Below are 16144 nucleotides of genomic sequence, written 5' to 3' on the forward strand. Positions count from 1 at the left end.
GGACGTATTAATTTGAAGTCTTTCAAAATATATTTTGACTATTAATTTCTCTTACAATATATTATTAATTGTTACAAAATCAATATCTTATTGAAAGATGTGAAATACGAATCTATTGATACATCTTTATACACTAAACATATATATAGTTTACTTAATTATTTGTCAAAATTTATAAAAAATAATTTTTTAATCCTAATGGGCTTTATATTTTGAAACAGAGGAGTACCTAATTAAACGTGATCATTTTTTAAGCATGAAGTCCAAATAACACATCTAGTATATATCGACTTTAGAGTGTAGTCCATATCGGATACTGTAGATGGACTGCATTCAAATAGGGACGCTACTAAAAGCATATATGCGGAGGTAGAGTCATGTTGTGATCGTACATGTAAAGATATTAAGATAGATAAAGTTGTAAGGCTTTCGATTTTCCTGTCTCCTAAATTATTATTTTTCTATTTTAAAAGGTCTATCTGGTCATTAGATGGACTCGTTGAGTACCAAATTTCTATTGAAAAAACCTCATTTGATCCCTCAACTTTGTCCCCAGTTCGATTTTTCTCCTGCAACTGAAAAATTAGATATTGGGCACCCTCAACAATAAAAAACCAGAGATTTACCCCTAATTCTATCTGAAGGTGGTTTTGGCTGATGTAATGCAAACATGGCAGCGGTTTTTGCCACATAAGCGAATTTTTCGTTAGCGTGGGCGTTGGTTTGACACGTAGACATTGACAGCTGGTGGGGCTCACGTGTCACCCTCTAACCTCCCTTCTTCCTCCTCTCCTCACCCATTTACTTTGTTGGGGCACCTCCGACGCCGCATCGGATGGATCCCGCGAGAAGCCCGCTCCCTCCCCACGCCCATTGTCGCCACTCCCGACGCTCAGAGCCGCCCACCTGCTCCTTCTTCCTCCTCGGCCACCGCCCGCTCCTCCAGTCCTTCTTCCTTCCCACTTGCTTGGGATGGTGAGGTCCAGATCTGGATTTTCCACAGCACGATCGCCTGGGAGCTCGCGACGCCACGCAGTTGTTTGGAGCAGTTTGCTTGCTGTCGCTCGTTATCTGCCTGGCCGAGCCCTTCATCGTCTCCGGAGTCTTGCTCCACGGGGTCATGGCCTGCTTCGAGCCGCCGCCAGCCGGAGCCGCATGTTGCCCGCCGGATCCCATGGCACCGCCGCAAGCCGGAGCTGGCTTCGGCTGCATCGTCTCCCGATGAGGCGTGATAGCAGGGAGCCGGTGGCGTCGACACACCCTCCCACACCACCGCAACCCTCTTCCGCTCCTCTCTCCACGCCGCATAGACGATGCTGCAGCTTCCCCTTTCACGGTCGTGGCGCAAGGTACTTCGCGAGATCGTGGAGGTGCCAGAGGACACCGGCGAGGACGGCCACGATGACGCCATTAAGGACGTGACCGGCGCACTATCCCTCGTCCTCTCTCCTTCGCTGCCCCCCACCACTGCTACTCTCGTCGGCCGGATTCTGCTGGATGCATGGAGGCGCATCATGCCATCGATGTGGGCCCAATATGTGTCAATGTCCACGTGTCAAACCGATGCCCACGCCAACGAAAAATAGCCAACATGGCAAAAACCGCTGCCACGTTTGGGCCACATCAACCAAAACCGTTTTCAAATGGAGTTGGGAGTAAAATATCCTGGGTTTTTTATAGTTGAAAGTGTCTAATATCTTGTTCGGTTTTTTTCCATTTCTATTTCGAACTTACATGGAATCATATTTTAGAGCACACAAGGCTGAAACAATCACCGAATCAGATGGTATGGATTGATATCCCCTCACTTCAGAGGATTTTGTTAGGTGATTTTGCATGTCTCTGAGCCATTGAATCGTAGATAGACAAATCAAATCTTATGATACAACACAACCATGCTAAATAAGTAATGAACAATGCATTAACTCGAATAACTGGCTGCATTTCACTCTAAGCGCGGGGCATAATTTATTGTTTGCATCTGTCTTTATAGGCCTGAAGTGAGAGGATTCACATCCGCAATTAGGTAGCTAGATTTGAAGCTACATTCCTAATTTCCTATTTTCTACGTGACGCTAATCCTTATAAACGAAATATGTGTTTGCTATAACTGAAACATATGCTATTAAATCTAGAGCTACATTGCACCAAGCCATCCTCGCCAAAAAATAAAAATTACCAGGCCAATTCAACTCAGGTAATCCGTAAACAGAATGGCATGCATTAGCAGTAACCTTCAAATTATTCTGCTCTGCAACAAACATGTCCATCGAGCCCTATAAATTCTCCAAATTACACGAGTAAATTAACAACAGAGCTAACATAATTATTTTTCTCACTACACCCCTGACTCGCTCAAGTAGCAAAAGAATTAAAAAGTACCCTGAAACTGTATCTAATTGATCGATGACAGGCACTGCTGCTTGTAGCAGGCCGGCATGCATCGATGTGATCTCGCTGCACTGCATATACTGTAACGTATATCGATCTTCGATCAGAAGCCAAGACGATGGAGAGGATGCCTTTGTTGGTCAGACGGTGTAGTTGTGTTGGATGGTGTCGATGTCCAGCCCCTTGAGCTTCACCACCGATTCCACGTGCCCTTTCAGCGTGTGCAGCTCCCTTAGCCTGCACGAGCAAACCGTTAGCATCACTCCCTGTTCATGGCCATGGCTACCTTCGCCGTCCGATCATATGTATTCATGCTGCGGCAGCGGGGTTCATGTGTTTGTTCTGCCGTGCGTACCTTGCGATCTCGGCGCGTCGCTTGGCCTGCTCGGCGATCTCGGAGAGCTCGATGAAGTCGTTGCTGTTCTCGTTGTTGAAGAGGCCCGAGGCCTCCGGCTGCTGCAGGCCGTGCAGGGACCGCTGCGCGATCACCCACTGCGCCTCCCGCTTGCTCTTCCCGTAGTCCAGCTCGTTGGCAAACGCCGTCTTGTTGTCGAACACGTTGTTCCACTGCTTGCCGCTGAGGAAGTAGCGGATGGCGAACTTGAACACGTCGAGCGGGAAGAAGGTGACCATGCTGAAGAGCCAGATCACGGCGCCCCAGCCCCAGCCGATGCCCTTGATCCGCGCGAACGGCCAGTGCGCGTACACGGCGATGAGCGTGGCCACCAGCTGCGCGGCGAGGAAGGCGGCCACGAGCAGCAGGCCCGGGCGCTCCACGAAGAACCAGCTCCGCGCGCGCGTCACGAAGATGAGCGCCTGGCTGATGATGCTCACCTGGAGGTACACCGCCGCCATCAGCTCCTCCGTGCTCTCCCCGATCGGGTGCACCCCGAACGTGTTCTGCATTGCATTGCATTTCCAAGAGAGAGAAGTGTCAGGGAGGACGGACAGGCCAGGATCTAGTAACCATGCATGCCGGAGGAGAAGAGTGTGACCGTGAAGAAGGCGGTGTCGCGGACGGCCCAGAAGAAGAGGACGGTGGCGAGGGCTTGGTAGGTGCCGAGGACGATGCCGGTGGCGAAGATCTCCTGGAGGCGCCAGGCGTCGGGCATGGGGGACGGCTTGACGCGGTCCTTGGAGATGGTCATGATGGTTCCGTCGTTGAGCACGGCGATGATGAGCACCATGAAGGGCGCGAAGTCGAACCGCCAGATGAGTGCCAGGAGGAGGAAGCCGAGCACCACACGGATGGTGATGGACACCGCGTAGATGGTGTAGTTCTTCATCCGCTGGAAGATGGCGCGGCTCGTCAGCACCGCGCTGATGATCACGCTCAGACCCGGCTCCGTCAGCACGATGTCCGACGCGCCCCGGGCCGCGTCCGTCGCGTCCGCCACCGCGATCCCGATGTCCGCCTTCTTCAGCGCCGGTGCGTCGTTCACGCCGTCGCCCGTCATCCCGCAGATGTGCTTCCTCTCCTGCAGCCGCCGCACGATCTCGTACTTGTGCTCAGGGAACACGCCAGCGAACCCGTCCGCCTTCTCGATCAGCTCGTCCACTGGGAGTCCGCCCGTGTCGCCGTCCTTGAGCAGGGAGCTGGACGGGTACATGTTCGTGCCCATGCCGAGCCTGCGCCCGGTCTCCTTGCCTATGGCCAGCTGGTCGCCGGTGATCATCTTGACGTTCACGCCGAGATTGAGCGCGCGTCGGATCGTCTCCGCGCTGTCGTGCCTGGGCGGGTCGAACAGCGGGAGCACGGCCAGGAACTGCCACGGACTGCCGGGCGCGTCCTTGTTACACTCGGGGACCCTCTGGCGCGCCACCGCCAGCGACCGCAGCCCGCGGTCCGCGAACTTGGCGATGATGGCGTGCACCCGCCGGCTCACGTCCTCCCGGAGACGGCACAGGTCGATGATCTAGTGTCACGCAAACACAAGTTGTACGTAGACTCATGTCACCACCACAGTACGTGCAACATGTAATTTCTTCGATGAATAAATCAACAAAAGGTGTATTGATTGAGAAGAGGGTGACCTGCTCCGGCGCGCCTTTGCTGATGCGGTGCCATGTCCCGTCGGAGTCGATGTAGGTGATGGCGGTGCGCTTGTCGACGGGGTTGAACGGCATGAAGTGCACCTCTTGGATGCCGGCACGGGCCTGCGAAAAATTTCCATGGCTCGTAAAATTTACATGCGCGCGCCTATCAGGCCATGTGATGAATAACATCACTTACTTCCTTGGGGTCAGCGAGCATTCCCACGATCGACGCGTCGATGGCGTCCTGGTTTTCGGTCCTCGATGCTCGTGCGGCGTACAGGACTACCGTATCCTTGTCCATGTCCTTCACAAACGGCTGAAACCAAAGACGCATTTGGTGTCTTGGCATTCTTGCGATCTCTCTTAGATCATAGTACTTGTGTTAATATACAGTTTCAAATGTACCTCGATCATGTTCTTGTCGACAGTGAGCTTGTTGAGGGTGAGCGTGCCGGTCTTGTCGCTGCAGAGCACGTCCATGCCGGCCATCTCCTCGATGGCCGTCATCCGCTTGGTGATGGCGCCCTGCTGCGACAGCCGGTGCGACCCGATCGCCATGGTCACCGACAGCACGGTGGGCATGGCGATGGGTATCCCGCCGATGAGCAGCACGAGCAGATTGTCGATGCCGTCGCGGTACTGCCGGTGCTGGATTGGGTACATGACGATGACCTCGATCAGCATTCCAACGCCTATGGAGCAGATGCAGAAGTTGCCGATCGCGGTGAGCACCTGAACGCGCACAAAAGCCTTGTGTGCGTGAGCCAGCACGTACATGCATTGCAAGAAGTGTTGTACTAGCTAGTGTGATCACTGGGGAGTCGACTCGGTGACCTTCTGGAAGTGGCCGACATTGTTGGTGCTATCGACGAGGTGGGCGGCCTTGCCGAAGAAGGTGTGGACGCCGGTGGCGATGACGACGGCCTCGATTTCGCCTTGCTTGCACGTAGAGCCGGAGTAGATACTGTCGCCGGGAAGCTTGTTGACGGGGAGTGACTCGCCAGTGAGCGCCGACTGGTCGATCTTGAGCGGATCACCCTCCAGTAGCCGCGCGTCCGCCGGGATGATGTCGCCCAGCTTGATGCTGATGATGTCGCCCGGCACCAGGATAGCCGCGTCCTGCTCCGACCACTTGCCGTCCCTCAGCACCTGCTCGCACCGATCCACCATGGGTCAGCGACACACATTGCATGCATGCATGCAAAGTGTACCGGATCATTCGAGCATGGTGCCATGGCGATGCATGTACAGGGGATGGGATGCATGCGTGCCTTGGTCTGGGGGGCGAGGCTGGCCATGAGGGCGGCGGCGGCGTTGCCGGCGTTGTTCTCCTCGATGAAGCTGATGGTGGAGTTGATGAAGAGCAGCGTGACGATACCGACGAAGTCCTGCCAGTCCGGCGGCCTCCCCTGCACGACGTCAAGTACGCACCCGTCATTCACTACACGAAACGTCTCGCACGTTTCACGCCGAATCGTTGCAACTGCCACGACGAAGGCGTCGCGCGTACCCCTCCGTTGGCGAGGACGATGGCCATGATGGCGGCAGCCTCCATGACCCAGGAGAGCGGGTTCCACATGAATCCCAGGAACTTGAGCAGCTTGCTCTCCTGCAGAATTCAAATTTCACATCCCATTCGTGAGATCCGGACTGAATCGTGGATTGGAATGAAATCCACGAGTTCTTGCATGATCGGACACGACTGGAACGGACCTTCTTCTCCTCGAGCTTGTTGGGGCCGAAGATCTGGAGCCGGCCGACGCCATCGGAGGAGGTGAGCCCCTGCGGCGAGCTCTTGAGCACGGCGAACACCTCCTGGATCGGGATGCTCTCCTGAAACCCGACGCCGCACACGCACACAACATGGCAGGATTAGCCATGGTTGCTGATCACCCACGACACAACAAACACACATGATCTGCAAAAATTCTTGCAAAATGGCAGGGAGATGGAGCCAGGACTGACGAGGTCGACGTTCTCGTTCTTGAGGTCCTCGAGCGAGGCCGCCATGGGATCGGATCCGATGCTGCGAGCGCGCACAGGCCTTGCTGTGCTAGGTCTCGGTTTGCAATGCGAAAGGCTCCTTGAGACTTGTTCCTGCTGGGATTCAGGGCGAAAGAGTGGTTGTGGAGTGAGGAAGATGGCAAGAAATAAGGAGGTGGCAACAGCGTCGAACAACCCGTTCCAAGAGGGTCCCGACATTACTGGAGGGCATCCTGGGCAGTCCTATGGTTTCCATGCCGAATTGCAAGGAAAAATAGGGCGAAAAAGGAAAGAAAGCTATTTTTTACTCATTTTCTTGGTCTCCTTGGGGTGAAAAGGTTTGATTTTCTTTTTCCCTGTCTCAGGACCTGTTTGAAAATGGTTTGAGATCGAAATCCTTGGTAATATGCTTCGCATGGACATATTGGACAAGTTTATTTCTGTCCATGCTAGCATGTAAGTAGAATTTGTAGGTGTAGCGTTACTCTTAAATTTGAACTTGAATCAGGTTCTAAAATTTAAAACGTGATTATGCCTCTTTCAGACAAGCCCTTTACTGGCATGTGAAGGTTTGCCGATTATATCTTTTCTTGCATATGCCTTCATCTCCATAACAATATGTATGTTGATGCAAATATAGAATTGTAAGCAGGACGATAACACTCTCTTGTAGAAATTTAGATATTTTCATAATACATGCCTTCTATTTTTGTTCTGAATTTAGATTCTCCAAATCTTTCCATATATATTTCCAAATATCTTCCTCTCTCTCTCTCTCTCTCTCTCTCTCTCTCTCTCTCTCTCTCTCTCTCTCTCTCTCTCTCTCTCTCTCACACACACACACACACACACACACACACACACACACACACACACACACACACACACACACACACACACACACACACACACACACACACACACACACACACACACCATTATTATTCATGTGTGAGCAATTTTTTTCATTTGAATTTGAACATGGAAAATACTTCACGTAAAACTCATCTGTTCAACTCTATTACAATCATGTGTTTTGAGCTCTTTGATTGATAAGTGAGCCATCACCCAAGTGATTTGAGCCCTTTGATCTTCTGCACGTATGATCTTCTGATTAAGAGAGCTCCGTCCATCCATCTTGTATATGATCATTGAACCTTTTCAGTAGTCGTGCCCATTCAAGTCACATACCATCCCTCCATCTTCTGCCTTAGGATTTACTTTGTTCAATAATATTATTTGAATATTCAAATTGATAATTTGAAATTATAAGCATTCTAGATTTCCTCACAATAATATTTTTACAACTTTTGCAAACACTCAGGTTATGAAAATTAATAATCAAAGTTGTAAATTAAAGGTTGTAAAAACGTAAGCCCCTCAGGAAAATTGGCAGGAGGGTGTAAGTATATTTCTCATATTCTCCTCTACCCTATGACTTCAGATTGTCACAATACAGATGATGAATAGAATTAGTACAAATAATGTTACATTGCAAGCATTGAATAAAATCATTAACGTTAGGTCCCAAATAATGTGTATTAGATGTCTATGTCAGAGATGCTTTTCCTTGTATGGCTCTCACTACACAAATGATATAAGGAAATATTCAGCATAGAACAACTGCTAATCATACAAAAAAATGCGAATCACGTTATACATAAGCACATATACACAATATAACAGGTTGACAGAAGACATATTTTGAACACTGAAACAATATATATAAATAACTAGCAATTTACGCACCTTCCAGATGAACATGTAAAAAGAAGTGATACACGTCTTATTTTCAATATCAAATTGCCGTGCTCTGTGCCAAAGTGCAAAAGCAAGCAGGCCATGACCTAACACCTGGATAGTTATGAGAGAACAAAAAATCATGATATTTATAGATTGATAAAAATGAAATGGTTTGCATTATATTTTTTTAGAAACAAATATTAAGAGATCACTCACAGTGACAATCTTTTGATATAGGTTTGCAGATGATACTCCTACCAGAATGGCAGCCCCATATGCTGTCAACAGTGTGTTTATGCAGAGCCAATACACCTGAACCATGAAAAACAAAAAAATAAGTTTTACAACATTTGTAGATCTGTTGTTTCCATTGGTTGAACAGGGTTGTGCTTACTCTTTGTTGGCCGAAGCGCACACTCAACGATTGGATGCCAAAATCTCTGTCTCCATCAATATCAGGAATATCCTGAAAATGCAAAACATAAATTAAAAGGACCGATCATGTTTCAGGACATGAATGTAGAATTCTAACCTCATATAATCATATGTGACTAACATTCCCAATATTATACTAGTAACATAGAACCACCACCAAATGTATATTTACCTTGAATAGTGCTATTACTGCAGAGAAGCAACACATGAAAAATGTTGCAAAGTCCACAGACTTTGTGGGTGCCAAGGGCCTCTTCAGAACATGATGCTGTGAAAAGCACCATCAAGAACTAACCAAAGGAATAAGAAGTATTTGTTCTTTGCAGTGAAGATGTGAATAGTGTTAAGTACCTGGATGTGTGTAAAGAAGGCTAACTGAACCAATATAGCTCTCACAAAGAGTATGCAGAATGTAGCGAGAAAGGCGTGCCGTTTTCACAGGAGTAATGGAATCTGAAAAAGAGCAAGATGGATCCTATGGTAAGCAATGAGGTATATATGAATCATGGAACCTTGCTTGTAATTTACAGAACAAAGGTACGAACTACTTAAATCAATAGAGTATGCACTTCGAAGAAGGAAGCTGACAAGCAAAGCACATATCAACGGAGTAGATTTGGATCTTATTCAGATGCTAATGCTCTGACAAATGGAGAAACAACATTAGAATGTTATGGGCGTAACAGCCAGGGGCCAGCCCTCCTCACATGTAGCAGGAGATAGGATTAGTTAGTTAGAGATATGATTAGAGATAGAGATAAGCTAGATAAGAGATAAGGTTGTTAGCATCTCACGTTGGGCTATATAGGACACACGACTACAACTCATTAGGGAGATTAAGAAAGAAGTAATCTCCCTCTACAGTCTAGTCTCCTTCCTAGTAGCCGACGACGCACAACTATCCTCTTGGCGATGTTTACCCATTGATGAACTACGATCCATTACATATGGTATCAGAGCTTGCCAGGGATCCCTTCCCATGACTTCTGTTGCCAATCAACCTACGCCACAGTTGGCTTCGCCGTTGGCATCTCCATGGGCACCACCACCGAAGCCAACAGTGGTGCGGATGGCCGATCTACACAAGATCCTCCCTAAGTTGGACAATCTGGACGACAATCTGGATGCGCTACAAGAAAGAATCGATGCGCTTGCAACGAGTATGGCAGCGACCGACGTGGCTCTTGCACATCTAGAGAAGAACCATGATTATGCCTCGGCTACCCTGCCGGCTTCGCCGTTGCCATCTCCACCATCCCCACGAGTATCGTCACCGAAGCCAATCGAGGCATGGGTTGATTCAGACCTTGGATTATTAGCGCACAAGCTGTGGAGGTTGACTGGCGCGGGCTACAAACCAGGCGACGACCTGCTTGGAGCAACACCCATGGCTGCACCCAACTTGACATATGTGGACACAAAGACGGCGGTGAATGTAGCCGTGTAGCTGACGGTGGCGGAGGCCATGGTGCAGCAGCAAGCGGTGATGCGTGGCTTCCTATCACGGTCGATAGTACGGGCGTGGCACCAGGAGGTAGCAGAGGCGGCTATAGGCGGGAGTGAATCTTGCCGGTGACAAGCCGGAGGATGCGGAGATGGCTTCAACACTATCGCCCAATCCGCCGCTACCTTTTGTACAGCTGCTTGCTCCACCCAGTGGGGCCACCTTCTGCTAGCGTCATCCCTCGCACAGCTCCGTTTGCACATCGCCATGGTTCGCACCCTGGCTGCCATCACCGCACATGTGTCTGCGTCAGGAATCACTACTGGGGCTCGCACTTCACATAGGGCTACAACACCTCTTCGTCGGTCATCGAGGGCCCACCTCCGCTGGCCACAGTGACAGCCATCTCCACGTCCTGGCGCTCCGCATCCGATGCCCACATACCTCCATCGCCAGCAGATGCAGGACACAACGACAGGCATTTGTTCCACCAAGTCGGGCCGCATCATAGCCTGCACGCGCAACCCCGCCGAGGCCACGACATCGCTCAACTCCGAGCCAGCGGCGCGAGCGGCTTTGGACGTGATTGGTTGGGCTGCTCCCGTTGGCCTGCATCTGCTCAGCCGTATACGATGCATCAGTTGAGCGTTTAGATGCCCGGACAAGCTCCCAGCGCTTGCACCCACTCGTGCAGTTGCACGCGCGTGTGTAGGACGAGGGAGACGCAGGAATCGACTGTAGGTGAGATGCAGGCCCGGCGGATGCAGCCGGTTGTGTACTGGCCCATTCGTCAGCGACAGTGAGCCCCCTCATGCAGTCTCAGATTCAGCCTACCAAACACAAACTCAAATTCAACTTGCATCTACTCATCCAACCAACCAAACACTCTTCTTTTCTAAAATACATCTCTCCTATCCTGCTTCCCCTCATCCAGGATATACGATGCAGCTATACAAGACCTCATACATGCAACCAAACACATCCTTTTGCGTCTGTCAGTGGAAGAGGTAGCTACGCGACTGCAGGAGGCAGCGTGCGAGTTCATGGTAAGGCTACTGGTGCAAGCGAGGCGCCAGGTGGAGTGGGACATGATTAGAGGTGGCGGCAGCTCCAGCTACACCTGCGATGTTTCATGGCCGCCGTCCCCCACACTGGGTCCGTGGCTCCCTAGCTGCAAGCCCATGACTTTTTTTTTAGAAACGAGGTAAATTTATTCAATCTTATAACTAGAAACTAAAAATTACATAGCAATACGCATATATGTCCTAGTGTGTGACACCCCACAGCTTCTCCAATTGCCGCTGTCAAGTTGGATCGGAGGAGCTGACATCGATACATCCACCACCGATGAGGTAGGGCCAAAAAAGGTCAATCAAGTTTTTTAGGTACCATCAGCAGTGCGAAGCACTATTAGACCGTTGAATGAATCGGGCCACCCCGTCAGACGAGGTAGGATACGCATTCCCCTTTTGAAGGAAGTAGGGACAACAACAACACTAGAAACCAACATGATAAGCCGGTAAGTCAAAGGACAAAAGAACCTTTGGATCCTCTCAAAGGAGAAATCACGAAGGAACAAAAACACCAATAAATCCACCAAAAGAAACTATAAATTAACCTAATAATTAGAAAAAAAAGTAAACTAACTACTAACTATACTAATACTAATCACTAGAGAGATCGGACCACCCTCCTCCACTAAGGCCATCAAGGCGAGGGAGCTGTCCAATCACCGTTCGCCTCGATCTCCTCCGGTTCGCCTCCTGCACGAGAGCTCCCTGAAAAGGCTACATAGCTGCAAGCCTATGACAGGGCTGGTGCAGGTGTAGTCGACACAGTGTAGGGCTCCACATGTTTGCCTTCTTGGGCCACGGCCCAGAACTACTCCATAGCATGCCTCGACTGGTCGATTCGGCTCACCAGGCACTCGTGCCTGTGATGAGACGACGTTTCGGGCTACGTTTTCCCTCTGGCTGGGAACTCATGCGCGTCGCTGGATGCAGGCAAGGTTTGCGGAGTTTTTTTTTAATATATTTTCTAACATTAATATTTAAATAAATATATTCTTGATATAAAAAATTACAAAACTAGATATCTACCGTTCTCTGATCGGGCAGTTAGGCTCTTACAAGCAATCTGACACGCTGTGAGGGGCTAACAGCCCCGTGGCGATTAGCTGGCAAGTAAACAGTTTCTCATTGAAATTACTGTTTATAGTAATATTTTTTCCTCCTCCCTTCTTTATATAAAATTATGGTCTTCTGTTGCTCTAAAAATTCTAATTTTTTTTACGTGTTTCATAATTCATGTGTAATTTATTTTAATTAGATTCACTAAAAAAATGTGTAGAATTTAAAGTAAAATTCTCTAAAAAGACTACTTTAATAACTTTTAGCAATTATTAGGGCCTCAAATAAATTTCTAAAAATCTAGGAAAATTCACTAATATTCATCTTATGTGATGGAATAATTTCTAAAATTATTTCCAGCCCTAGTATATATGGTAAAAAAGTGAGTTACTTTGTAATGCACTATTCACATGAAATAATAAAAATACATATAAATAGAACATTACAAATGAACTCACTTTTTCACCATATATACTAGAGATGGAAATAATTTTAGAAATTAGTCCATCATATAAGATGAATATTAGTGAATTGTCCCAGATTTTTGGAAATTTATTTGAGACCCTAACAGTTGTTAAAATATAAAAGTAATCTTTTTGGAGAATTTTAATTTAAATTCTACACATGATTTTTAGGTGAATCCAATTAAAATGGGTTGCACATGAATTATGAAACACGTAAAAAAATTTTAGGATTTTTGAAGCAACAGAAGATCACAATTTTATATAAAAAAGGGAGGAGGAAAAAATATTACTATGAAAATGATTTCAACGAAATACTGTTCACTCAGCGGTAAGAGCCTAACCGCGCAATCAGAGAGCGGCATACGTTTAGTTTTGTAATTTTTTCTATCAACAATCTATTTATTTAAATATTAATGTTAGAAAATATAAAAATAAAAAAAAAACTCATGGTTTGCATCCTCTTCCTCGACAGTGGGGCGCACGCGGTCGACAAGATCCTCTCCGGCGCAGCGCTGGTGTGACTCGAGGCCACGATGCAATGGTGCACGGGCAGCCAGGCTGCACGGCAAGGCAACTTCTTCGATGCGGCCGCGACATTCCGTGCGGATGGCGTCCTCGCTGCCAGGCTGTTGGCACCCTCAAGTGGCGGAGGCGGCCGTATGGCACCCAGCTGCCATGCGGTTTCTTGGAGAGGCGGATGCTGCCGAAGGCAGGGAGGTTTGGAAGTTTTCCATGGGATCCAGGAGAAAAGAGTACTGCATCCATGCTTCTGGGAATGTCCAGTGATGATTTCTTATCTATTTTAGTCAGGAGTAAATACAGCCGAGATGTAAAAGGCTTATCTCTGCATTAGCTCTTGCGGGTACATGTTGTGTAGGCCTCCTGCGTAGACTGGTGCTATACCTCGACCACATCTCGAGGGCGAGCTGTCTTCGGAGGGGAGGAGATGTTGTGGGCGTAACAGCTAGGAGCCAGCCCTCCTCACGTGCAGCAGGAGATATGATTAGTTAGTTAGGTAGTGTTTGGTTGAGAGCGAGGTGGGATGGGATGATTCTATTCATGTATTTAGGATGTGATGGGATGGTCCGGAATCAGATGTTTGTTTGGTGGGTGGGATGGAACGACTCCATTTTAAATTTCAGGTCTATCGTCAGTGACCCGTCCCAAGTAGGATGGCTGCGTTCAGTCTTTTTTCTGGAATGGATCCGTCCCAAATCTTTAAAGAATATTCTCTGATTCAGAGCCATCCCATCCCACTGAACTTCAACCAAACAGCTAAAAATATGATGGATCCGCTCCGTCCCACCTCATCCCACGAACCAAACACTACTTAGAGATAGGATTATAGATAGACATAAGCTAGATAAGAGATAAGGTTGTTAGCTTTAGGTTGTCAGCATCTCCAGTTAGACTATATAGGGCACACTGTTACAACTCATTAGGGGAATCAAGAAAGAAGTAAACTTCCTCTATAGTCTAGTCTTATTTCTAACAGCCGATGTCGTTCGGTTATTCTTTTGGCGATATTTACCTACCGATGAACTACGATTCATTATAGAAAAGATATACAAATATGAATAGTATTTTACGCAGACTAGAATGGATGTTTCTTCTATCATCACTATATCGAACCTATAACATACCATGACCATGAATGCCACTACTAACCATACTCCAGTTGTCACTGAAAACTCTCCAGACGCCAATGGGAGAGTTGGCTTATTGACCTTCAAAAGAAGGATACGTTTGTCAATTGTCACAATAATAAAAGCAATAATATTGTAGGTGACGAATAATATGTAAATTTATGGAAAATTACCTTGTCAATACCAATGTCAAATAGCAGATTCATACCTACTACATAAATGTCCATACATAAAGCGGAGGCTAAAGCCTGTACAGAAAGAGAATGTTAAACTGAAATTATATATAAGTCCACAGTGTAGCATTCTTGATAGTGTAATACCTCAAGAAATCCCCATAGGACTGTCACACTAAAATCATCCAGGCTCTTCATTGGCAGGAGAGACACCGAAGTTACGCCTATTATCTGACACATGGTCCACATATAAACAGGGAAAATTGGGGTTGTATGTATACAAATTGCATCTTGGAGTTCAATCAGAGATGTTAGAGCTCACAGTGCCAAATATTGTGTGGGGTCGACAAAACTGATAGAAAGCACTCGATTTCTTTGAGATTTTTGCGCCAATTTCCTCAAAATGAATAGCACTGAAATCATGTAATCTTGGTTCTCGTAAAAAAAGACTCCTCACTGTGTATTTTTCGTAGTTGTGGCATGGCCGCTAAGTGATAGCGTGCGGTTTATAGCTGATTTTTGGGGGGTTTTTTCGACCTTAATGCAATACTTTCGAGGTACACATTATTCAAGCATGTGCTGATATCACAATGGAACATGGCCTGCATTTAATGAGGGGGCTGAACCACAAATCACACCCCAAATCAGCAAACCACCCTTGCAACCTCACCACCGACCCAAGAACCAGTGGCCATGGATGGCATTGCTTGCTGAAGCTGGTGGCAACAGATGGGGTTGGAGGGCGTGGAGGTGGAATGGGTGGGCGCTGCGAGGAGAGCTGGCAATGGTAGATATGGGAGGGATAGTGGTACGACAGTGCGGTAGGGCGGCGGGAAGCGTCGAGGGAACTCGACGATGCCTAGCGATGGGGTGGCAGCGATGAGAAGGAGGAGGGGGATGGATGAGGGTTGCGAGCTTGGGGCGACTGGTCGAGGGATTGGAGCGGAGGAGGGGGAGAGGGGGTGTAGATGAGGATTGCAACAGCAGGTGAATCGTGCAGAGGAGCGGGATTAGGGAGGACAGGACGCTTAGAGACGAGGGACCACCTGTCAGCGTAGAATTAAGGGAAGGGGAGGCAAGAAGTTATGCCTAATCTTGGAATGACGATCACTAGGTATTTTTTAAGTAGTAGAGATTTTTATGATATTCTTTTAGTATAATTACCCTAGGTTATTTGATCATCATAAAAAAGATCATCACTACCTTGATCCCTCCTAGTGAAAAAAAGAGCAAGGGCATGTGCCTCTATTGACATAATAATGGCTCGCACAAGCTTTAAGATGTTGATTAAACTTTAGCTATGATTCGAACATAGCTTTTGTAGGTACTGAGATTACTTTGCACAATAGCAAGGAGCTTACCTATTTCATGTAATTATATTTGTATCTTATTATGTGCTATATATCTGTCTCAATTGTTTTAGTCCAACTATAAGTTAGACATTAAATATAAATCCTTTCAGTTGTTTTATTGTTATTTTGTTTAACTGTGTTCTTTTGGTTATTTATGTAAATTATACGTATAAGTTACCCCTATCCTACATTGTAAACTTGTGATTTATGAAGCCATATTAGTTATCTTTTATGACTATACTTTCTAAATATATGTATATTAGGTATATACCTTAAATGTCTATAAGTTTATACCATATTGCACCGATAATCTTTTAGTGAATTTACCCTAGGTTATTTGGTGTAAT

At 47.3% G+C, this 16144-nt stretch overlaps 1 protein-coding gene and 1 pseudogene across 3 annotated transcripts; both read right to left on the reverse strand.

The window, feature by feature from the left end:
• Window positions 1-2531: 2531 nt before the first annotated feature.
• LOC133883372 (plasma membrane ATPase 4-like) lies at window positions 2532-6447 on the reverse strand. 3 transcript variants are annotated; one of them, XM_062322687.1, is made up of 11 exons: window positions 6394-6447; window positions 6142-6261; window positions 5939-6037; window positions 5700-5837; window positions 5263-5577; window positions 4834-5160; window positions 4625-4744; window positions 4426-4548; window positions 3387-4307; window positions 2747-3291; window positions 2532-2628 (listed from the first exon to the last, which is right to left on the reverse strand). In XM_062322687.1, the coding sequence occupies exons 1-11, from the start codon at window positions 6436-6438 to the stop codon at window positions 2532-2534; spliced, it is 2850 nt and encodes a 949-aa protein (XP_062178671.1). In that variant the 5' UTR covers window positions 6439-6447. The 3 variants fall into 3 exon arrangements, with proteins under 3 accessions (XP_062178671.1, XP_062178673.1, XP_062178672.1); XM_062322689.1 differs by lacking the exons at window positions 6142-6261; window positions 6394-6447 and having other exon boundaries at window positions 5700-5832; window positions 5922-6022; XM_062322688.1 differs by lacking the exons at window positions 6142-6261; window positions 6394-6447 and having other exon boundaries at window positions 5700-5832; window positions 5916-6022.
• A 1392-nt stretch (window positions 6448-7839) lies between these two features.
• LOC133930055 (homogentisate geranylgeranyltransferase, chloroplastic-like) lies at window positions 7840-15140 on the reverse strand (annotated as a pseudogene).
• Between the last annotated feature and the right edge of the window lie 1004 nt (window positions 15141-16144).

The sequence above is a fragment of the Phragmites australis genome, chromosome 10 (genome assembly GCF_958298935.1).
Source record: "Phragmites australis chromosome 10, lpPhrAust1.1, whole genome shotgun sequence".
Classification (NCBI taxonomy): domain Eukaryota; kingdom Viridiplantae; phylum Streptophyta; class Magnoliopsida; order Poales; family Poaceae; genus Phragmites; species Phragmites australis.

Coding starts and splice junctions, on each gene's coding strand:
- LOC133883372 (XM_062322687.1), bottom strand. CDS start 6,438: ATGGCGGCCTCGCTCGAGGACCTCAAGAACGAGAACGTCGACCTC. Junction 6,038..6,141: donor ACAAGCTCGAGGAGAAGAAG/GTCCGTTCCAGT, acceptor TGAATTCTGCAG/GAGAGCAAGCTGCTCAAGTT. Junction 4,549..4,624: donor TGCTCGCTGACCCCAAGGAA/GTAAGTGATGTT, acceptor AATTTTTCGCAG/GCCCGTGCCGGCATCCAAGA.